At 35.0% G+C, this 25,614-nt stretch overlaps 1 protein-coding gene across 2 annotated transcripts in view; it reads left to right on the top strand.

Annotated features, from left to right (window-relative positions):
* The window catches only part of ANGPT1 (angiopoietin 1), a 251,333-nt gene extending 227,365 nt beyond the window's left edge, over nt 1-23,968 (top strand). For both annotated transcript variants that reach the window (XM_008001348.3, XM_008001347.3), the window contains exons 8-9: nt 9,937-10,067; nt 22,426-23,968. In XM_008001348.3, the coding sequence (XP_007999539.1) occupies nt 9,937-10,067; nt 22,426-22,586 (292 nt within the window). In that variant the 3' untranslated portion in view covers nt 22,587-23,968. The remainder of the gene's footprint in view (nt 1-9,936; nt 10,068-22,425) is intronic.
* Nucleotides 23,969-25,614: the final 1,646 nt, after the last annotated feature.

The raw sequence follows: 25,614 nt of genomic DNA, 5'->3' as shown, positions 1-25,614 counted from the left end.
TTAGGACCTACAGCTCTCAGTCCTATCAAGTGCACTAAGGTGATGCTGATGCAGAAATAACACTTTGATTACACCAAACAGACACACCATGCCTTCTCTTGTGGAGCTAATAGTTTAGGAGAGGGAAACAAACATGGAATACTAGACTCAAAAGTTTTAGCTGAAGTGATTTAGCATGTCTGTTTGATTGTTTTGTTTTGTTTTCTGATCAAGGAACCATGGATTTAAAAAAACAAAATGATGGAGCCAAGGACTTTTTCCCTGGAATAATGAAGAAACACAAAATTTTGTATAAATTTATGTGTAACTCAACTTTACACTCACAGTCCCTGGGAAAGAACCCTTGGAATTAGGCTATCATTGGTTACTTAAAAAAAAAATAGTGGTCAATTCTACTGAAGTTGGGAATGGATAGGGTTCATTGAAGGAGATTAAACGGGACTGGGAAAGCTTCATAGAGGAAATCCTTAGAGATTTGTGCAATGAGTAAGCGCTCATGAGGCAAGTGTGGTGGTTAATGGCAGGGGGAAGGACTTCAGATCCCAGCCAGAGGAGCAATATGGACACACTTCGAGGTGAGAGACAGCCTGCATTATTTAGAGGACAGCAAGTATTTAGAGGACATCTTGTATGCAGGGCTTTACTGTGCTACAGATAACAGAGGGCTAGAATTCATGACGAAGAGTTTCGACTCTAGCTTATACTGATTGTGGAGACAAATAAGCACACTGATGACTTTGGTCAACAGAAGAATCTGCTAATGCATGCTGGAGGCTTATTTGCAGACCTTATAGCAATACAATGTCCAAGTACAACAAGGGAAAGTATTTCCTCTTTGCAAGAGACCTCAGACAATGCATCTCAATGGTTTTCAACATTTTGCTTACCCTCTTCTCTCTCTATCTGCCCCAAGGGGATGCTGGAAAGAAAGTTTCTTATTGCTCTTTAAACACAAATAAAAAATGAGAACAAATCTACCTCCTGAGAATTTGTTTAGACTAAAAAGTCACCAATTTCAATCACAAGTTTTACAAGGTCCTGACTTAATTTTTGGTAACAAAGCAAAACCCATAAACTCTCTGAGATGGCCATTGGCCTGGTCTTTTAGGCACCACAAGAGGGTCAGACCAGAGAGTCACTCACTTGAAGCTGACTCTATCAGTCACACATGACGCCAAGGGAATCCAAATATGTTTAAGGGACTGTTTGTGTTTTTAACAGGGGTCTTGCTGTCACGTAATTCATTTTGGCACTCAGTTTTTTTTTTTTTTTTAATGTATTCTTAAAAAAGGGAAGGAATACTAGAATAACTATTTATTTTATTTTGAACTAAAAACAGATAATCACTGAGCATGTATTTATGAACTTTGGGAAATGTTTCATTGTCACATATCTCATATGTACACATACATATGTATTATATATTATATATTATACATCATATAGATATATAATATATCTTTTATATATTATATTATATATAATTTTATATATTATGTTATATATAATTATATATATTATATAACTATATGATGTATAGAGAGCACTCTGCACTATCCAAAGGCACACAACAATAGCAGTACATGGGTTTGCTATTTTCTTTGGAGGGAAATTTTATCATGAGTTTTGAGCATATGCAAGCTTCATGTCTATCACTGCAAAACACTAAGAACTGTATTTTACCAGAGTTTTAAAACAAAAGTTACTGATAACACTGTCCCTAATGTCAAGAGCTTGAGAAGACCTGGGAGGTTGATAAGCTCTTTTCATCTAAATTCTACAAGATATTAATGTTTGTAAGTGAAGGGGAGACATTAAAAACGTATATTATCAAAAACTTAGATGGAAATCCAGAGTACAATTTATACAGGTGTTATACAAGCTAATATCTAAAACAATCATATTAGAATCAGAGATTAAATGAAACTCTATTTTCTAAAGATTTTTCATCATTTAGGGTGAGGTTTTTCTGTAGCTTTGAAAATTTATTTTCCTTAATCACAGCGCAGATTCCCAGGACTATTACGATCTTAAACATTTTTCATATTTTTTCACACTTTTGTGTACATCTTCCATTACACATATTCAAACATAAAGAGCATGCCTGCCACAGGTCATCTGTAGCTTCTGAAACAAATAAGATAATGTCTTCCTTCTTAACATAATGGTTAAATTATTATGCACAAATTCTGGTGATTCCCAATGATCCAATTCCCTGTTAAAACAAATGACACCAATTATGGAAGAGTTAATGAGAAAAAGAAAGCTTTCAGCAAGTTGACGTGAGAATTAAAGATTAGGTTGGGATGGATGATTTTTCCAGGATTTTTTTTTTTTTTTGCCAGTATCAATTATGAGTAAAGAAAGGAAAACCAAATAAATATATACTGGATTCAGTCAATAAAATATTATATGATGGCAAGAAAATTGAAGGGTTCTCAAAAGTCTGAAATTTTAATTTATTAAAAGATAAACATTTGAATTGAAGGATATTTATTCAGACAATCTAGAGTCAAATTAACATAGACCTTAACCATGTAGTCAATCAGCAAAGCAACTTTTTGGTTTCTTGTCCTTCATATTTAGTACTCTTCTTCATCTATATAAAATAAGAAAATCTTCCAAAGGATATGGGGCCTCACGGGTTTGAGAAAATTGATCCTTTTCATCTTTAATTTCTCTGGCTTGTTGTCTCCATGCCTGTCTTCATGAAATGTATCTCTATCCCATTGTTTTTATCATTCTCAGAACACTCACATATATGTCTATCAAGGTCATATATGTTTATACTTGTGTAATTTAGACTTAGTCATTCCCATAACTCACGCTTATTGAACTACCATGTATTTTATGGTTATTGCTTAGGGAAGTTTGATTACTTTGATTTTTTTTTGCAAATAGTCAAGTACTTACTTTACTTTGCATGCAGCAATCTTTTTAAGGGCTTTCCGGGTATCACCTCGTTTAATCTTCACAAAATATTGGCAGGACATTACTATTAGTAGAGGTATTTTACAGATGAGGCAACTGAGGATCAGAAAGAATAAGAGCTAGATCGCAAACCCAGACAGGTACACCACAAACTCTGTGATGACATGCTGTCCCACCAGACACAAGTGTTCATGACACAGCCTTAATTTGCACAAGCCAATGGCTTATTTATTTCTCAATTTTGTGTGTGTGGAGGAGAAGGAGGAAAAAAGGAAAAGTTTAGTTAATGGCTTTATAGATGGTTATTTCTTTCATTAGAACTTATTTTGTACCAAATTACCTGTATCTGCTTGATCTGTATATTTTTAAAATGTTTTTAGATATCTATAAGTCTTTATCTCAGCCTTAATTCTTGGTTAGTCAAACTTTACATTATCAATTCTTTTAATCTTCCTACTCACATCCTCTTTTCTTTGGAAACTTCTTTCAAACACTTCTTTTCTGGAATACAGATTATTGTCATACAACTGAATGTCTTTAATATATTCACTTACTTTTTCGTAGGTGTGTTAACTTTGCTTCATATATTTTTCTAGCATTTTCTCACATATTCCTTGATAGGCTATTGCAAATAAGTACAGAATTCTGTTCATGTGTGGACAATAGAGTTATAGAATATATCTCCAGGATGTGAAAAAGTCAGTGCTAACATACATGCTCTGACATCCCTCTTGGCTAACGGTTCCCAGTTCTTTCAGTGGAAAGGGGGTAGGATTGGAGAGGTTGAATATGGCAGAGACAGCCCAAAAGCAGCAACTAGAAGTCATAGCCATGTCAGGAAACTCTGTCAGATTGAGTCATTGCTACCAGCCTCTGAAAGAGAACCATGAAGGTCATTCTGAATTTCTTAGTAATTGTGAGAAAGATAAACTAGTTCCATATGGTGGCAGGGAGAGAGCTCAGAGCCAAAATAAAAATCTGCTCAGCTTGTCAGTACCTACGACCTTAAAGTTCAGATATCTGAGAGTCTGTCTACTGTTTTAAAGGGTTGAGGCCAAACTTCAATTTGTCATACAAACAACTCCCACTGCCTTGGATCATGAAAGAGATGCTTGGCCCCCTGAGTATGGTGAACATGCAAAAATGTGAAGAGAGTGAGTCTCTTAAGTAGACAAAATTAATAAGAAACTGGATTCATGAGATTGTGCTGCCCATTTTAAAGAAAAGAAAGTTCTAGAATCTCTTGGATGATATGAAGGGATACTTTGAAGCCTGTTCTTCCATAATAGAACTCACTGTTGTCCTATAGTCATTAAGAAATGTGATGATTTAGTCTTTATAATTACTGAAATTTCTAAAAGTGATTGTAAAGGAGTAACTATGTTTTATCAAAGATGACTAGAGAATCATGACTAATTTCAATAGACATCAGTTTTCCTACAATATACTAATTGAAAAAATAAAAATGTTGACATTCTTTATAGTCATTCTTCTGAAGGACTCATACTTTTTTTCTTTATTAAGAGAAAATACATGGACGAGACTAAATACCATAATTCTATTTTGCGGCTGCCTTTTTGGTCACATCAAATGAGATTCTCTGGAGTTTTTTGTTTTGTTTTGTTTTTCACAGCTTCCTTATGTCTGTCCCTAATGCTTTTTACTGGAGGAACATTTTGTTTTTATCTTCTAACAAATCGTCTTTCATACAAGCCATGTCTACACTGGCTAAACTCAAGAAATAAATAACCAGGATTCCCAGGCTGTTATTTTGGGAGATGTATTCTCACTAATGTTTCACACTTCCACTTCACTGTCACCGTAGTCAGGTGCAAAGCCGTCCTGTATATTGATTTTTCTTTCATAAACTGAAAGTCTATTTGGAACAACTATTAGCTTCATAGAGAAAGCCACAGATAGTCAATTACACATAAGGACTTTAGATATTAGCCAGAACCAGTGTTAAAAATGTTCATCCAAATGTTCTGTTTGAGCCTCAACTCAAACAAGTTTTTATTTTTATTTTTTTTCTAATCTAATTACAGAAATACTTGGCATTAATGAGTGACTGGTCCTTAATTTACCTGTATCAAATAACTAGCTGTGGTTGTTGGCTTTGGGCCAAAAATTGGGACTCTGAGCTAGCTAAAGAGCTGCTAAGAAAGAATGAGCCCCTGAGCTGTGCAGGGGACCTATCCTGGACTGTATAGTTTCTCCCAGAGTCCTTCTGGGATTCCACAGAAGCACAGTTGTCCTCATTTGCAAAGTTTTTAAAATAGTATTTAGAAGAAATGATGTTTATGAAATTTCATCTTTATCTCCCAGTGCAAGAGACTGTGTGTCTCTTCCATAGAAGAGCATAAGCCGCTCCTCTGTGACATGCTAAGGACATAAACATGGGGGATGAATGCTACTTCATGTAAATTACAAGTGCTACTAAGTCTTGAACAGCGAAACATTCATTATTCCTCAAAATATCAGTCTCTTCTACTTGTACATAATTCTAACCAATATATGCCACTGTTTACATTGCACATCTTGCAACTCCTCTCCACTTCTGCTTTATGTTTATGTTTTAATGTTTATTCAAGGCAGGACCTTAAGGAATTAGGTTCACACCTTATTAGAATATTTCTTTTTTAAAAAAATAATTTTAGCTGAAACATTAACCTTAAGCATTATTTTATTTTGAGTTTGCTTTCAAATTGTTCTCAGTTGACTATTCATACGATACAAATAAATCATTCAATAAAATGTAAGGAGTAATAGGAATTAAGACATAGTCTTTTTTCCTTTACTCTATCTGCATAGTGCCTCGCTCACTTTTTTATATTCTGGAGTCTCTGAGAAAATAAGAACAAAAAACTGGAAAAGTAAGAAGGATATGAGATAGTGTATGTGTGTGTGTGTGTGTATATATATAATGTATATGTGTATGTGTGTATACATATACATATACACACACACACACCCCTACATATATTTTTTTAAATCATTTGAGTTGGATAGGCAATGAAGTGGGTACCTAGGTAGATATGTTGAGCACCTAACTAAATGAGATGTAAAAGCTGTCCTTCTGAAACATGAACCAAGTGTATTTTGATAGGAGAGCTATTTATATTTGAGTTTGCTTTTGCTTGCTACCTTGAGCTTACCAAAAATTAATTGCTTAGCGCACCCATCATCCATCTATTCAATGAACATTGAGGCCTTTCTCTATCTCAGAGACTGTTCAAGATTTCAAGATTCTGGTGATTCAAAGATGAGTAAAACATAGTTCATGCCTCAAGGAGCTCACAGTTTATTATGGGAAACAGATAAGTGAAAAGACAGTTAAAATACAGCAAGTAAGTGTCATCATGAAGATGCTGATTTGATGCTTTTTGAGGTTATACTTGGAACAAATCTTAAAGGATGGATAGGAGTTCAGCAGCTGTTCAAACCTGGAGAGTACCTTCTAGGAAGAGGGGATGGTACTTGCAAATGTATGGAGAAATAAGAGTGTTGCTTAGAGGGAATAAGTGAGTGGGTAAGGCTACAGCACTATGTGTATGTGCAGAAAATAACAAGACATGGGAGGGTTGGAGTGGGTGAGACATGGGAAAAAGTAGACAGTAGAAAAGGACTAGACTTCACAGGCCTTGCAAACCACAGTAAAGAATTTGAATTTTATCTTTGAATTTTGGAGGAACAACTGAGTGACTTTAACCGGGATGGAGGAATGATGAGATACATGTTTTAGAATGAGCTGCATGGACTTCATGGAGAAGGGGAAGAAGGAGTGAAACTCAAGGCAGTGAGACTAGCTGTAAATCATTTTTGATAATCCAGAGAAGAGCTGCCAAGACTAGAAACTGACCTCCAAGTCTTAAATAGATCTGGAAAGACGTCTCTTTACTCATGGAGCCTAACATAGAATTGATGACATTCATACGGGGAAAGGTCAAGAAAGAAATGTGGATTTTATTGTAATCCTAATACCTATACCAGCACACATATAGAGAGACACCTGAAGGCAGCCTTAATCTTGTGACAACTGATGATATATTCATACAATAGCTTCCCAATGCTGTTAGAGAAAAAAATGTAATGGCATGTAAAAGTGGTCATAAAATTATATTTGAAAATCATCTCATATAGAAGCATGTAAAGTATAATTCTATTTCTATTTGTATTTTCACGTGGGGAGAGATTGTTCTTGAAGGATACCTCTAAAGAGAGAGATGAAATGGGGCTGTGAGCAGAAGCTTTACTTATAGTGTTCAAAATGTTATAAGAATGTGTTTAGATACATGTATATTTAAAAATAAATAATATTTTATATTTAGTGGGGAGAAACAAGGAAAATACTACAAATCTGTAATATGACAAGAGTAGTTAAACTCAAAGATGAGATTTGAGTTGATTTTCATTTCTTCTTTTTGCTTTTCTTCTCAAATTTATAATTGTGCATTTGTATTGACTTGATTACACAAATAATTATAAATTATGAGACTTAGATTGTAACTCTTATGTGAAAAGATAAAAGTATAAACGATGTATTCAAGCACATAGCAATCAGTCTGTTATTTAGAATCAAACATTTATGCTGAATTCCCTGCAAAAGACACTATAGAAAATCATTGCATCCCAGAAAGTCTGTCTTTATTAGTGAACTTAAAGCTACTGCAGAGAAAATGGCATTGACTTACCATAAGAAGGAAGGCCATTATAAATCACAGAGAAACAAAAAATCAAAGTTAAAATTGCCATTGCTCATTCAAGAGCGCTTATGGGCTAAACTCTCCCAGTCCCAGTAGAGCAGATTTCAGGCTAGGAGAGACGTAGCTACTTAATTTTGGAATCATTCACTTATTCTCTCAATTCTGATTCTGTCTTCACCAAACAAGGAACTTTCTGATTATAATTTGGCTTTCTGTGTGAAATTCTCTCCAAGAAGACCATGAGACTGGGTCCCCACCATATTCCTACTTTGACTGCAAATGGAGGCCTGACAAAATCTCTGTTAGTTTTGCCAATGTGTGTCTGTCTTTGGGAGGCCGAGGACTTCCAAAAGAGTGATCAAATTGAAAGTTCTCACCAGCTCTGGAAGGTGGTGAATTCATCCAGGTAACATGTCCCAAAACTCCCTTTGGTGATCTGTCACCTTACTTTCCCTGGTGAAACCCACCTCCACTTGGGCTGGCTGCAGCCTCAAATGTGAATTGGCACTTTAAAAAATTCTACAATTTTGCATCACTAATGACTTGTAGCCTGCCTCTCAGAGTTTTAAAATGCAAGCTTTTGTGTGATAATTCAACATTAGAAAATTATTTGTACTACTGTGAAACAGAAGTTCCATTAATTATTGGAACCAACAAAAGCTGACTGAGGTTTACTTGTATACTTTGCTCTGGCTCAAAATCTCTGCAGAATATTTGTAAAATATTGCACAAACATCCAATAATATTGTTTTTTGCTAACAATAATGTCAAATACCACAAACAACAGGATATATACATATACCTAGATGCAAACACAAGTTGAAATATATCCCCAAATATTAATTGATCTTTATTATTCTATTTCATAGTAGTGTAATGTTTTGCTCAGAGCCAGCCTAGGTTTTAGGAGTGTCTCATTCATACAGAGATATGAATCACCCATTAACTATACTGTGGGTGGATAGTATTCATAAATAAGATCCAGGCATGCAGGTGATGACCTATATGAATTTGAAGGGGATATTACTACATGATTCTGATGAAAACATTGTACTGGTATGCAGGAGCAGTGTTAGGTAGAGTTAGAGAGAGAGGGGCTAGAGTCTAAGCCAGAGAACACCTTGGGCATCAAGCTGTCAATACGACAACTTCAGTTTAGCTACTCTAAGCCCCGTGAAGCCACTGAAGGACTTGAGCAAGTTTACGTTAGTTCTAAGCACTACATTGCCCAGAAGGATATGAAAGCAGCATGTACGATCAGTAGGAAATGAGCAGACATCAGACAGGGTGCTACATTTGGCAACTATTGTGATTCGTCCACTAGTTCTTGGATTCTAGGGCAATACTTGACAAAATGCTCTCTTTGGACAGTCTGCAAAGAGAAATCTGAGATGCTAGTTGAAAACACATATTCCTGGGATTAGTAAACACGCCTTTTAAACAAAAGGTCAGATGATTTGTTATATGCACAACCATTAGAGGGCCACTGATCTAGGTTAACGCAAGTTTTATGTAAGAAAGGTTTCTAAATAGTAAGATAGGTTCTTCAAAGAATGCCATATTAAACAGATGGGATTTTGAATTTAATTTTAGGGATACTTCTAGAATACAAGTCCCTCAAAAGCATGCATTTTTGTTTTGTTTTCTCATATGTCTTAAGTGCCTAGATCAATAACAGATATATAGTTTGTGCTCAGCAAACATTTGTCCAGGGAATGCATAATGATTCAAAGCTTCAGTTTTAGACTCATACAAGCTAAATTCCAGCTTACATAGCTTCCCTAAACCTTGGTATACAATTTGGGGATGTTAATATCGGGATCCCAGATTTAATATAAAAATTTAATCAAATAATCACTGGAAATTATTTAGCATAGTGCCTGGCACAGAGCAAGTCCTCAATCAATGACACTTACTCCTTGTATTGCTATGAATAATGTTTAGCACATCTGCAATATTATATATTAATGGATTAAGGGAGTGACATGCTGAATTGACATTGTAAAAAGCATTTGGGTTTACAGGTTAATACCTGTATTAAAAAATAAACCGAGGTTTTTATGTTTTCTGGATCCTGCATTATCAGAGAACCATATGAGTTTGAGCATGCATAATGACATAAACTTTTTCCTTCCTTTGTTCTTTTGATTCAGATAGTTTGCATCTTCTAGAGGTTTGTTGGAAGGGCTGAGTTCAAAGAAAGAAGAAAATGATGAAAAGGCAAACATTCAACAAGTTGGTCTTCTGGGTTCTGTTATTCTGTCGAATGGCTTATCTTTCTTTTTTTTCTTTTTGACTTCAGGTTGTATTTAAAAGGTCACACTGGGACAGCAGGAAAACAGAGCAGCCTGATCTTACACGGTGCTGATTTCAGCACTAAAGATGCTGATAATGACAACTGTATGTGCAAATGTGCCCTCATGTTAACAGGAGGTAAGTCCTATGGGGCCACTCTCTAAGCTATGTTTCATTGGTTTGGGGCTTAAGGTTTCTTATCTATGAGAATGGGGTATGATCTTATGGTCAGGAAAGTTAAGACAAGTCCATAGAGATCATTTTGTTCTGTCCACGAATTTACCCCGCGTTCTTGTGAAGACATTGCTAGCATATTTAGAGGTTTGCATTCTCCCCCAACACCAATAGTGAAAGTGTGCTAAGCTTGATTCTGAATACATTTTTTAGTCTCTTAAGTCCCAGATATTCTACTTTCTAAATAAGCATCTTGATACCCTTAGTAAGATGAACAATAGTTTGGGAACTCAGCATATACAGTAATTACTTCTTACAAACTACTTTGCAATTATGTAGTAAGTTAATTGATCATTTTGTTGAAATGAGATAAGAAAAATAAAGAGGTGTAGTTAAACCAAAAGTAACACAGTTCAGACCAGCTATACCAGAGTTTTACACTATGTAATATTAATCATTGCAAGATATTTTAGCTAGTATAGGAGACATCATTAAATAATATCATATCATAGAGTAAGAAAGTTAATCCTTTTGTACATTTTAAATATTTTTCCAGCCTTCTGATTGCCCCACAGAGAAATTCTCAGTTTGGTGCTATCATATCTGTAATACTTCCTCAGCGCTTACCAATGACGCTTCTTGGCAAAAAAAAAAACCAAAAAATAAAAAAAACCCATAGTCTCAGAGCCTTGGTTAAGCAATGGCACATACCTAAAATTAAATAATGTTACTTTGTTTTAATTTTATGAGTTTCATATCTACCTTTCTTTTTTTTTTTTTTTTTTTTTTTGAGATAGTTTTATTCTTTTTGCCTAGGCTGGAGTGCAATGGTGCTGTCTCAGTTCACTGCAGCCTCCACCTCCCGGGTTCAAGTGATTCTCCTGCCTCAGCCTCCCAAGTAGCTGGGATTACAGGCGCCCACCACCAAACCTTGCTAAATTTTTCTATTTTTAGTAAAGACGGGGTTTCACCATGTTGGCCAGGCTGGTCTTGAACTCCTGACCTCAAGTGATCTGCCCACCTTGCTCTCCCAAAATGCTGGGATTACAGGCATGAGCCACCCTGGCATCTGGCTATGTCTAACTTCTATTACAGCAAGTGGTGCTGGTTTCCTCTTTAAATGAATGACATAAACTTGCATTTTAGAATGCATTCACAATATTCTGTATTTAACAAATAATTGATTTAAAGAAAAAATTGATCCATATTAATAAAAGTTATAAGTGGACATGGCAAAACTGTGAAGTTGATACATGACTGACTGAAGTTTGGGAAACACTAAGATAAAACCCAATGGCAAATGCTATTGCTCAAGAATGTTATAGGGTCTGGCAGGAAAGGAGTTGGCATCAAACAAAATTGTAAGAGAAATTCCTATTTCAGTGTTTCTCCTCTCACAGTTTTACTGCTGCTTCTCTCTCTTACTATAGTAACAATCACTACCACCTTCAATTGTTCTAATATACTTTCTGTCTTAATTCTATTACAAAACATGTTTTCATATTAGTAAGGAAAAAATTGTTCAAATCTAATATTTTCTTTTCCCAACACTACATTACTATCATTATTATAAGGTATTACATATTGCTGCACATGTTGTACTATCTTACTTGAACTCCAGATCCACTCTGTGAGATAGCAGGGAGAGAAACTCATCTCTATATTGTACCTCAGGAAAATGAATGACAGTTAATGTTTGCCATTTCATCCCAAACATCTAGCACAGTTGATTGTGACACATAGAAACCTATTAGAAAATGTAGTACATGAATTAGTGAAGTAGTAGTGTACATGAATGAGTGTAGTACATGAATGACCATCTTGTAACTCTTGAAATAACTTTCAAATTTTAAAACCAATGAAATAAATCATTAGGTTGACGTTATCTTCATCAATGAATAGAGCTTGGAAAAGTATGGAGTGAAGGTTTTGGATAATAATTATTATTATTTTGAGACCAAGTCTCACTCTGTTGCCCAGGCTGGAGTGCAATGGCGTGATCTCAGTTCACTGCAACTTCTGCCTCCTGGGTTCAAGTGATTCTCTTGCCTCAGCCTCCCGAGTAGCTGGGACTACAGGTGTACGTCACCATGCCCAGCTAATTTTTGTATTTTTAGTAGAGACAGGGTTTCATCATGTTGACTAGGCTGGTCTGGAACCCCTGACCTCAGGTAATCCACCCACCTCAGCCTCCCAAAGTGCTGGGATTACAGGTATGAGACATGAGCCACCACGCCCAGACAGTTTGGGATAAATCTTTTGTCTTCCTCCCTATTGCCAACCCTTCCATTACTGCTATCATCAAATCACAACCCGTTGACCCCAGCCATGCCACCTATGTTGACATCTTTTCAATATGATACCTGCCCCAATATTATCAAAACTAACCTATTATGATTCTGCCTCTGTCATATTCTTTTCTGCTTTTGTTTTTTTGTTTTTTGTGTTTTGAGATGGAGTCTCGCTCTGTTGCCCAAGCTGGAGCGCAGTGGCGCGATCTCGGCTCACTGCAAGCTCCGCCTCCCAGGTTCTCGCCATTCTCCTGCCTCAGCCTCCGGAGCAGCTGGCGTCCACCACCACGCCCGGCTAATTTTTTATAATTTTAGTAGAGACGGGGTTTCACTATGTTAGCCCGGATGGTCTGCATCTCCTGACCTCGTGATCCATCTGCCTCGGCCTCCCAAAGTGCTGGGATTACAGGCATGAGCCACCGCGCCCGGCCTCATATTCTTTTCCTTAAGCTTTGAACATATCCTTTTGGCATCATATTTAACATCATCAAATATTAAAAAGTCTCCTATATGTAATTTTATGACTCCTCCCTCAGCCCTCACCCCCAGAAATAGTTGCTACAAATCTAAGATTTTTTTTAAAAAAATGGTACACACAAGGTAGGTCTTGAGCTTTTTCCTGAAATAAAATTCTTCTTTTTATTACATCCCTGATCTCATAAATGAAATTGTCAGCAACTGTATACAAGGACAAAGGGACTTTGATTTTTCAATTTCCTGCACATTTTAATATTGAAATATTATTTTCTCCATGTTTATTTTTACAGGTATTTTTTCTTACCAAATAAATACAATACATGAAAAACCAACAGTAAAATCTTTCAAATGTGTCCTTAGAAGAGTATTCCAATATGTTCATATTTCTGTCATAATAATGAAAATATGGAGTAAAGCAAAGAGGAGAATGTACATCTTGGTTGTCATTGAGAAAATTTCACTGCTCAGATTTATGATTTTATTTCTACTTTAAATGATTGAACTTTGTCATGTTCTTTCATCCATAATTATTCTTGGACCCAATTCTTAGTCACCAATAAACACATGTTTGGGAGAGAATATTTCCACTTATTGCTTGGGCTGGAATAGTCTAAGTAAATGTGTTTTTGTAATAAATGCCATTACCTTATCAAATGTCCCTTTGAAAGAATCCAGGTCTTGCAAAGTTATTTATTATGGAAAGCTAAAATGTGGAATTTAGTTAGCTAAGAACTGGAGAATGTAAGGATGAATGTCATTGACAGTCCAGGTAACTGGAGTATTGCCTGGAACTTAGGTCCTACTTAGATGCTCCCCACCACTACTACTTATTCTGTCAAAGTTTGCCTTAGAGCCATTTTCCTCATCTAATGATTTTTCCTTTCTTTTTTTTTTAAACTTAGTATTTGAGCCTGTTGCCTATTTAAAATAGCCTCTCTTAAGCAGTGAGACTTCGTACTCTTTGAAGCTAGTAACTCATAGCTCTTTGTCTTTATCAATTAAAGCTTTGTTTTATCTTCTTTATTTATATATTTTTCCTTTGTTTCTTCTAAAAGGAATTAAGAGTAAAATAAGATTTATTTCCCACTAACTATCCTAGTTTTCTTCAAGTACAAAGAGGAATTCTAGTTGGAAAATCTGGTATCATTACCCTTATCGGTAAAAGACTGAATGGCAGGAAATAGGCTTAATTGAAAGCAGAAGGTATTTCAGCTAGACCGAAGGTAGGACTTGATCTTTGTTCTTCATTTCCTAACTTCCTTATTTCTTTGCTTTCTTCTGTCAATTTAAGATATTTTTAATGAGCACCTATTAAAGGGGTTAATTACTATTAAAGAAATGAGCAAGACAGGCTAGAGCGTAAGTTTCATTAAAAATGTAAAAGAAATAGTTTTATCTACTATTTAACATTAAGAAAATGAAAATGTAATCTCATTCAATGCATACTTTTTGTATAGATTTATTGTATATGGAGATAAATATGTGAAAAATTCTGATTCCAGAATTAAGACAATAACAAATTCTTGTTACTAGATTGTCACATTCAAAACAAACTTACCTTCAGCAGAAAACAAACGATCTTTGGTACTAAATTAGGAGCTTTCAAAATCAGCATTTCTGAAAGTTTGCTTAAGCTACAGTTAACTAAAATTATTAAAATTATATTTAAAGAATTATTTCTAAAAATCTGTCATAAACTGTAATTATTAAAAATTGTTAACCACAAAAACAAATACATTATTGTTTTACATTCCTTACTTTAGTTTCAATATAAATTCCATATTTAGTACATAATATAAAGGCTATGTAAAAATGTGACCTTTCTATAGAAATAATCTATTGAAGTAGAAACTCTGATTTATTTTCCCAACGCATAAACCATGTTAACTGATAGACAAGACTTTCTAAAGCTAACAAAGGATATTTTTCAGTTCAGTCCTTAAAGAGGGGAAAAAGCCATACACATAAATTTCTTAGTACATCTAGAACTTTCCAGATGCTAACAGCAGAGAGTTGATAAATGCTCACTTCGCCTACTATATAATCTTAAGACAAAGAAAATGAGAGAAGCCAACAATTTTTTCAACTGGTGTATGACCTTGAAGTGACAAGATCTTTGGGAAAATATAATCGTCTTAGCATTTTTGAGAATCCAGTAAGGACCTGCTAAGCGTGATCAGATAACTAAAATTCTCTAAGTTTCAAGGTAAAAATATTGAGAGAAAAGAAGATCAATATGACTAATGTAAGATTGACTATATAAATCTACATTGCATTACTTTTATTTCAACCCAATTTCTATATTTAGTACATAAAACGTAAGCCTATTCTACACAAATGTAAGTTCTGTGCATGCACGGATTTTGTGCTGTCCACTACTGTATTCCAAGTGACTGCCAAAGTGTGTGGCATATAGCATATGTTCAATTAATATTGGTTTGATGAGTAAATATGTTAGCAGAGACTCTGAAAGGACATTGCAAAATTACAAATTATTCTGGTGAAAAGGCATAAAGTAAACAAATGTTAGTATAAATGTGACTCTTGCATGAACTTATTTTTAAAATGCCTAATACATACATGTATTTCTATGCTCAAACAAGAAACAAAGAGGTGACTATCAAGAACTGAAACTAACTTAAGAATAACCCCAAATGATCTCATTGTTCAGTTCCCACCTATGAGTGAGAACATGCGGTGTTTGGTTTTCTGTTCTTGTGATAGTTTGCTAAGAATGATGGTTTCCAGCTGCATCCATGTCCCTACAAAGGAGTTGATGGGTGCAGCACAGCAACATGGCACAAGTATACATATGTAACAAACCTGCACGTTATGCACATGTACCCTAGAACTTAAAGTATAATAATAATAAAAATAAATAAATAAATAAATAAACAACAACAACAACAACAACAACAAAAAGAATAACCCCAAAGACTAAACTGCAGAATTGTAAAAATTTGAGTGACGTTCCCGACTTTCAAATAAATTTGGGCTTCCTAAAATGCAGAGTTTAAGATTATATTCCTATTTTCTGGGGCAAAGTTTCATTTATTAGGAAAAGAGCAAAGAGTATCAGAAAATGTGTTTTATATGTTTGGAAAAAGGTGAATCAGAACTGATAGTCCTCTCGCGCAAGGCTACAACCAAAGCTTAATGATTGGCAGTGGATGAGAAATAACCAATTAACTTTGTATTGTACTCAGTAATAATATTTAAAAACTTATTGAACTCTTTCTAACAGATATGTTTGTATTATCCTAAATGATTTGTATTTAATAACTTACATGAAGCTTCCAAAAACTCTTGGAAATAGAGACCACAATAATACTTTTGGCAAGAACTGAGATACAGAAAAGTTAGATAATTTGCCATAGGTCACAGAATTTTGTCGGAAGTAGAATTTAAATGAAGGTACTCAACCTCCAGAGACCTTTGTTCTATCTACTCTTTCTACTGCTTCCATTAAAAGGAATGACATTCAAAGAGAATGATAGAGCTCTATTGTACTGTTTGCAGCATCTTTTAGCAAGCATTTCCTCACTTAAACATGGTTAAAAGCAAAATGAAGTATGAGGGAGAAGAGAGGCAGTAAAAGAATACCTAGAAGTTTTAAATGAATTCAATATTCCTAGCCAGGATAAACAGCTTTTCATATTTAGAAGAAAAAGAAGAGAAAGGAAAGAAAAAAAAAACAGCCCCCCAAAAAACAAAAACAAGTCCTTGGCCTGAAGGAGATATAGTACGAGATGACAGAAGGAATGCAGACTTCTAGCAAGGTCCTTTGCCTCCTGCATGCAAGACCCATGCAGCTGCTTCTTGAGGCTGGCTTTGGGTAGGGCCAACTTTGTCCACATAAACTCACCAAGAGATTTTTTCCATTATGATCCCATTGATGGCACCAATCAATTTAGTTTAAGCTCATCCTTAGTTAGTGATGAAAGACAAAAATCTTAATTTCTGTGCAAGTTCTTTTGCATACTGCTGATTAGAATGCATGCATTGAAAACGAACAAAAAAAATCTACAAAAACATATACCTTTTCATTTTGCTGTACATTTTATCACAGAAAAGAAGTGTTGAGAGACATTTTGTTTAGAATCAGAAGAATTTAAGAGTTAGGTTTCCTGATGTTCAAATAAAGTTGAACTTCCTGAGTACAAAGTTGAGAATCAAATTCCTATTTTCTGGGCAAAGTTTCATTTATTAGCGATAAAATGTGAATTTTCTGCTTCAAAGATGAAAGACACAAATGATTTTAAAAGACCTGGAATAGTTATTACAAAACTAAATTTTAATGAGTTAAGTGTAAATGATTGGAAACATGAATCTCAGATTTCTTATTAAAATATACATGAGGTTACAAGTTATGAAGAAAAATGTTTGGCAAAGTACATCTCAGCAGTTGCCAACCTTAAAACATTTGAGACTGAGTGTGGTGGCTCACGCCTGTAATCCCAGCACTTTGGGAGGCCAAGGTGATTGCATCACCTGAGGTCAGGAATTTGAGACCAGCCTGGCCAACATGGCAAAACACCACCTTTACTAAAAAAAAAAAATACAAAAATTAGCCAGGCGTGGTGGCAGACACCTGTAGTCCTAGCTACTCAGGAGGCTGAGCCAGGAGAATCACTTGAACCCGGGAGGCGGCAGTTGCGGTGAGCCAAGGTCCGCCATTGCACTCCAGCCTGGGCGACAGAGTGAGCCTCCATCTCAAAAAAAAAACAAACCAAACCAAACCAAACCAAAACAAAAAACATTTGAGACATTTTATCAGTTGTCCCAATAGCAGATGGCAACTGCTTTTTCGATCCTTTCCTTGCATCATTGAGTTCTTTTAGACTTGAAGTGCCTTCCCTAGATGAATTGCTTTAGGATATTTCTTATTTGTTATTCCCAAGCATAAACAAAATACAAAGTTAATATTTTCCCAGGATTGCACAGAATATGTAATTCAGCTATTCAGTATCTTATCAGAGAGGAACTGCAAACTCAGGCATACTCTTCTGTATATTCATAGAACATCTTCATCCCATGCAAATGTATCATATGTACTGAGTATCTATGATCACTTATAAATACAAGAAATGCGTATGAGTAATGAAGACTCTGCTATACTTTTGCCTGCTTTGATAAAATGCTTTAAACCACGTATTTTCAGGATTTGTGTATAAAAGACTTGGCCATGCTTGATTTTAAAAAATAAAGATAGAAAGTGGACAAACTGTTTTAAATATTTGATATGAAAAAATTATTTAATTTGTTTTAATGTATGTATCAGAGAAAACAGAGAATCCTTGCCTACACTGAAATAATTACTTCTGCTACCTTGAAGTTAGGATATCTTATAATAAAACTGAAATGGTCATGAGAAATAATTGCTCTTTTATTTCATTTTCTTCCATCTTAATTCATCATGTTTATTATCAATTGCTCTGAGATAGATGACAGAATTCATGGGCCACTGGTCTTAAGATAAAGAGTTAATTGAATATTTCAAACTCCTTGATTTGTCATGAAATCAAAATGAAACATTTAAAAAAAATTAGGAGCTTAAATGCCAAGATTTTATAACATGAACGTTGTACAACTGTACTTATTTGGGTCTAATTATTTTCATATTTCTCTAGTAAACCCCACTAAGCAAATAAGAAAATATGTTGGCACTGATGACCTTGTCTTTATTATTAAATTATTATGATGCTCCACAAGGTCTTGTCTCTTTTTTCCCTGCCCTAAACATTCTGCCCCATTTTCTAGATAACTTACAGCTGGCACTTAAGTAGGATTTTTATAGGCTATAATAGTGCATTATCTTCTTTGATCCTTATAACTGTGCTGTGAAAATAGTTGGTCAGTTCTTAGAATCTATGTATTATGAATGTGACCTTAAACAGTTCCTTAAACCCTGTGAGCATTAGTATCTTTAATATGGTATTTGCCACATCACTTAAGGCTGTTTGGGGGATAAAATGAGAAAATGCATACAAATACCTTCATATGAACGATTCGATAAATATCAAATACTATTGGTACTATTGTGGAGGATCTCTTGGTTATTAATTGATGAAGTAAGCATGAAAAGTCTGGGTCTTCTAACTTCTGCCTCGGCGTTCTGCAGGCTTCCCATTGCCCGAAAGAAAATGTCTAAAGGTGTAATAAAAACCTTTATGTTCTCCCTCCTGTTTATTTTTTAGCCCTATGTTCTCCAACCCTTTAACCCACTGGCACTCCAGCCAAGCCAACCTGCTGGCAGACACTCTCTCCTGCTCTTCCAGAGTACAGACTGTGTAGAATCTCTTTGTGTTCAGTGAACTCTACCCATCCTTCAGGACCCAGAGCAGCTGTTGGATGAGTGAGCTTTGTGGTCCCTCAGACAGTTAGCACCTACTGCCTCTGTATTTCCATAACATTTTCTTCTTCTCTTTGTTTAGTGGCTATCATCTCAATGTGTAGCATTTTGTTTGTCTCCTATACAAAACTGTGCATGCTTTAAAGTCAGAAATTTTGTTTCCAAAAATTCCTGTCCCCTATCTCTATCCATTGGTTAATATTTGCAGAATTGATTCTAGACTCAATTTTCTTCTTTTTTTATGCTGTCACATATGCTCAGGATAGCTTTGGAAGATCATAGAGAATGAGGGCTCTAAACAGTGTTTGAGGAAACATTTAACCTAGCAGATCTGGTTCTTCTGGTTCGATTGTGGTTCCCATCTGTAGAGAATGTTTTACTTGTTTGCCTCATCATGGACAAGCAGGCTGGCTAAACTACGAATTGTTCCATAAACATTGAACTTCTCTCCAGGACTGCCTATTCCTCCACCTTCATTTCCTGCAAGTCATTTCTTGTTCGTTGTGCACCAGCTGCACTCATGTCCCTACACATCCCAAGCTTGCTTTCTTCCTCATCGCCTTTGCAGGTGCTGTACTCTGCTTATCAGGGTCTTTTCCCATCTTCCTGGGGCTACCTCTCTCCTCTTTCAGGTCTCGTTAAATATCAGCTTCTTTCACGAGTGTGAAAACTCGAGTTATTCTCCTTCAGAGCCCCTACTTATTTTCTTCATGACATTTTAAGTCATAATTTATATTAGGTTGGTGCAAAAGTAATTGCATTTTTTGTCAAGAACAGTCATGGCAAAAACCGCAATTACTTTTGCACCAACCTAATAGTAATTTTTGTGCCTGCTTACATATATTCATCTGTTTCTCTCATTAGAAGTGAGTTTCATGAAGGCAAGGACTACTTCTGTCTTGAGTATTGTGTAACAACGTTTCACAATAATTATATATTGAATGGATACATAAAAAAATGGATACAATAAAGACAGGTGTTACATATTGGGGTATCTATCAAATATAGCATTTTAGTAAGCTAAACGACTTCAGACAACAAAGACTTCACAAGCAGAACCAATCAGAGAGTCAATCAGTTAACAAGCCTGCAGTGAACCACTGGTCATTTGGGAAGCAAACTTTGTTAGATGTCCTACTAAGTATAGGAGGTAGGCCAATATACAAACCATGGCTTTCCATTGTTTTTAGGATGATGAACAAAACACTGGGTGATGTGCTTCAGACCCTCTCAGCTTCAGGCGACTATCCCCCTCGTTGATTGTGACACAGCCATACTGGCCTTCTTTCAATGTCTCTGAAATGCCATTTTACTCATTGCAAACATTACCCCACTTTATTCATTCAAAAAGATACACAAGATGAATTTACCTGACTCTCTCACAGGCTCTTACTGTTTCTTGTGTCTTTCCTAAGTTTTCCCAAAGTTTCCCAATGAACGCATCCTTCAGCCTGTGCTCTTTATTGCCAGGCTGTTGTTGCAACAGACGTCTGTCTTTCCGTACTCCTCTGGGACTCTTGTGACTTTCTATAAACCAAATAAACAAAAACACACATTTTACCCTAATGCAACTTGGAAGAGAATTCTATGAATCGTTGTCAGTCTCAACAATAGAGTTAGTGTGTTTGCTTGAGAGACCATGGTGCATATTTGAAAGACTATAAAAAGTTCATTAATGCAATGGAAAAGTGCCTCAAGAAGGTCACAAAAAAGGAGGAGAAAAGTTAAAACACAGAAGCAATCAAGTTGAATTTCATCTTAGAGTTTCATTTTAGTCCTTTAGAAAAAGTCTTTTGGGCAAATAAATTCACTAATATTAGAATGCTTTTTATAATATAAACAGCACATTTTTACCAGCTGTACTGATCAAAAATTAGAGGAATTAATCTTAAGAAAAACAAAGGTAGAATGTTACTTGCAGTTCCTCCTTCTTTGCCAAACAAGAACCTTTTTGTCCCTCGTGTTTTGACTACATTAACATTTATGTTGTTTGCATACAGTTGATAAAACTGCACGGAATATAGTGTCTTTCCAAATTCATCAAGACATACCTTGTGGTTCCGCAGTATGAACTGGTGATTAATGCAGCTTGTTACGCCTCTAGTGTGACTTTATAAACACAAGCCAGCTATATTCATCTTCTAAAGTTGAAAAATGAGAACTAGCTTTTCTCCACTTAACTTTTTCTAAAGTTTCTGCAAGATGGTGCTCATGTTACAGTTAAACATCAGCTGTACAGCTTTCTCTTTCTTTAGCTATTAGTCCCTTAGGTATAAGTCTGTAATCTAAGAGAGGTCAACTGTATCCAAATAAAAAGTATGCCAGAATGTCTCTGGCATAAATCTCTCCCTAAAGATTCAGTAGTGTTACTTCAGGAGACAGGAAAAAACACTATGCTTTATCTAAAAATCTAAGAACTTAATTTATTTAAAAAATAAAACTGAGTTATCCAGTTATCCTTATAGAGAGCTATATAAGCACAGAATTTCCATGTTCCTCATCAAATTGTTTTTCTTTTTACTAAGTTTGGAAGGCACTTAAATAACCATAGACAAAATATGGCTGTACAGGAACTGAATGGCTATTATTGCAGAACACTTTTTCTATTGTTATAAACTACAGAGAGGGCACAGTAATTAAAAGTCCTTTTGAGCATCATAGTCATCGCACAGTATCCAATTAATTTTAGAAGCAGCTTAGGGCCAATTATTGACAAACATATGCAGTAGATGGAGAATATCTTTCTATTTAGATCTCAGTTGCTTGTCTAAGTTTCTGAATTTCTTTACTAATAATTAATTGTTCTATTCCCAATGACAGTCTTAAGATGGAATGCCTCTTATGGGTATATACATTTTCCTTATTGCACTTGTCTTACATGTAAATCCATCTCTTATGTAGATTGTATCTTGAAGCCCAGAGGCTTCCCATCATTACAAGAGGAAGTGAGTCCCAGTGGAGTCACACTGAAAGCTGCTTTCCATGACAGCATTGCTGTCTCTGATGGGTCACACAAATCTTAAATTAGAAGTCATTTAAAACAGTTTCACTACTGGGAATGTATTTACTGATGCCTCCTAATTGCAAATAAGCATAACAAAAACAAGCAAGCTTCCCATCATTTAATGCCATTAATTTCCAAATATTCCATTTACTTATAATTGCTGCCTCTCCTCTCTTCTATCATGAACTATTTTTTCAGGCTGGTGGTTTGATGCTTGTGGCCCCTCCAATTTAAACGGAATGTTCTATACTGCGGGACAAAACCATGGAAAACTGAATGGGATAAAGTGGCACTACTTCAAAGGGCCCAGTTACTCCTTACGTTCCACAACTATGATGATTCGACCTTTAGATTTTTGAAAGCACAATGTCAGAAGTGATTATAAAAACAACAAAGAAATCTGGAGAAGCTGCCAGGTGAGAAAGTGCTTGAAAACTTCAGAAGCAAACAAAATTGTCTCCCTTCCAGCAATAAGTGGTAGTTATGTGAAGTCACCAAAGTCCTTGACTGTGAATCTGGAGCCTTTTGAGTTCACAGGAGTCTCTACTTGGGGAAACAGTGCTCACGTGGCTCCACTATAGAAAACTCCATTGACTGTCGAGCTTTAAAAAGGGAAGAACCTGCTCAGCTTTGCTGTGCTTCAAACTACTACTGGACCTTATTTTGGAACTATGGTAGCCAGATGATAAATATGGTTAATTTCATGTAAAACAGGAAAAAAAAAAAAAAAAAAGAGTGAAAAAGAGAATATACAGGAAGAATAGAAACAAGCCTGCCATAATCCTTTGGAAAAGATGTATTACACCAGTGAAAAGGTGTTATATCTATGCAAACCTACTAACAAATTATACTGTTGCACAATTTTGATAAAAATGTAGAACAGCATTGTCCTCTGAGTTGGTTAAATGTTAATGGATTTTAGAAGCCTAATTCCAGTGTCATACTTACTAGTTGATTTCTTCTTACCCATCTTCAAATGAAAATTCCATTTTTGTAAGCCATAATGAATTGTAGTACATGGATAATAACTGTGTAGTAGAAACAAACATACTCTGATTTTTGATACAGTTTTCAGAAAAAAAAAATGGACATAATCAAGTAAGGATGTATGTGGTGAAAACTTACCACCTCATACTATGGTTTCCATTTACTCTAAAAACTGATTGAATGATATATAAATATATTTATAGCCTGAGTAAAGTTAAAAGAATGTAAAATATATCATCAAGTTCTTAAAATAATATACATGCATTTAATATTTCCTTTGATATTATACAGGAAAGCAATATTTTGGAGTATATTAAGTTGAAGTAAAACCAAGTACTCTGGAGCGGTTCATTTTACAGTATCTACTAGCATGTGTATACATACATGTAACTTCATTATTTTAAAAATGTTTTTAGAACTTCAATACTCACCCTGTTATGTCTTGCTAATTTAAATTTTGCTAATTAACGGAAACATACTTACCAGATTCACACTGTTCCAGTGCCTATAAAAGAAACACTTTGAAGTCTATGAAAAATAAAATAATTATAAATATCTTTGTACATAGCATGTTTATATCTGCAATAAACCTAATAGCTAATTAATCTGGAATATGCAACATTGTCCTTAATTGATGCAAATAAACACAAGTGCTCAAAGAAATCTACTATATCCCTTAATGAAATACATCACTCTTCATATTTGTCTCCTTCAGTCCATTCCCTTAGGCAATTTTAAATTTTTAAAAATTATTTTCGGGGGGAAAAATTGGCAAAACTATTATATGTAAAGGAAATATATACAAAAAGAAAATTAATCATAGTCACCTAAGAGAAATTCTGACTGCTAGTTGCTATAGATAACTTAATGGGAATATTCCTATGGGATAATCTAATTTTAAGTGAATTTTTGGGGTGCTTGAAGTTACTACAGTATTTTTTCGAGAAGTCTTCACTGCCTCTAGGTGTCCAAGGTTATAACAGTAAACAGTTTTTATTAAAACATGAGTCACTATGGGATGAGAAAATTGAAATCAAGCTATTGGGTCTCCTCTCTTACAAAAGAGACAGCTGTTGGCAAGATAGCAATGCCAGCTTCAAACTTGGTGACTTGACCCACTATGCCTTAATGGTTTCCTCTATTTGCAAAAATAAAGCTATTCACATTGTCAAGAAAAATATGTTTTAAAGTCTACAATCAAGTCCTTTTTATATTTATGTGTCTGTATTCTACCCCTTTTTGCCTTACAAGTGATATTTGTAGGTATTATACCATTTTTCTATTCTTGGTGGCTCCTCCATAGCAGGCAAGCCTCTCCCTCTAAAAACCTTCTTGACTGTTTTCAATTAAGGGAAAGAAAATGAGTATTTTGTCCTTTTGTGTTCCTACAGACACTTTTTTAAACCAGTTTTTGGATAAAGAATACTATTTCCAAACTCATATTACAAAAATAAAATAAAGTAATAAAAAAAAAGAAAGCATGATATTTACTATTTTGTTGTCTGGGTTTGAAAAATGAAATATTGTTTCCAATTATTTATAATAAAGCAGTGTAAAATGTTTTATGACTCCGTTATGTGTATTATGTAATACCTACATGTTTATGGCAAGTTAACATATGTATTCTTTGCATTTAATTATTTCAGAATAGGGTAATTAGGTATTCGAATTTTGTCTTTAAAATTCATGTGGTTTCTTGCAAAGTTTTTCATATCAACACAACATTATTTGATTTAAATAAAATTGAAAGTAATATTTGTGCAACTTCATTTTATTTTTAATACATATTTTGTGAAATTTAAATTAGAAATTTTTGAAGTTTTAGAATCATTGACAAAAATCTACCAAATGAACTAAAACCTCAATCTTAGAAAAACTTTCAGTCTTGGAAGAATTAAGAAAGCTTAGCCTCATTAGAATGGTAGATCAAAGCACTGGGTCTCAGGCCCATGTCCCTACAATATGATTGTCGTGTCCTGCCAATTATTAAATGCCACATTATCATGTGACAATGGACAATATATTCTGGGAACTCTGAATGTAGAATAAGAGGATGTGTGTTAAAAATTTGAGTTTGGTATACAGGAGGAAAAGGAAGGAGCATAAAGGAGATGCTACTTGTCCCTCTCACCTAACATGCCATCAGCAGTCTTATCAGTCCTTGCAAGAAATTTCTTGCCTGTGGCCTTGATTCTTCTCCTATTTCCATCACATTGATTCAAACCTTCCTTAATTTTCTTTCACCTAGATGATTGGAAAAGACACTCTTTCATCCTGCCTCTCTGTGCTATTATTCACCTCATAACCATAAAAGCTTATTCCTTCTAAAGCCAGACTTCTGAACATGGTTTTTCCCAGCTCAAAACACTTCAGTGTTTCCTCGCTACTCCCTGAATTTAA

The sequence above is a fragment of the Chlorocebus sabaeus genome, chromosome 8, assembly GCF_047675955.1.
Source record: "Chlorocebus sabaeus isolate Y175 chromosome 8, mChlSab1.0.hap1, whole genome shotgun sequence".
In the NCBI taxonomy this organism is placed as follows: domain Eukaryota; kingdom Metazoa; phylum Chordata; class Mammalia; order Primates; family Cercopithecidae; genus Chlorocebus; species Chlorocebus sabaeus.
The sequence above is the reverse complement of the archived record's forward strand: the minus strand, read 5'-3'. Positions and strand labels throughout refer to the sequence as shown.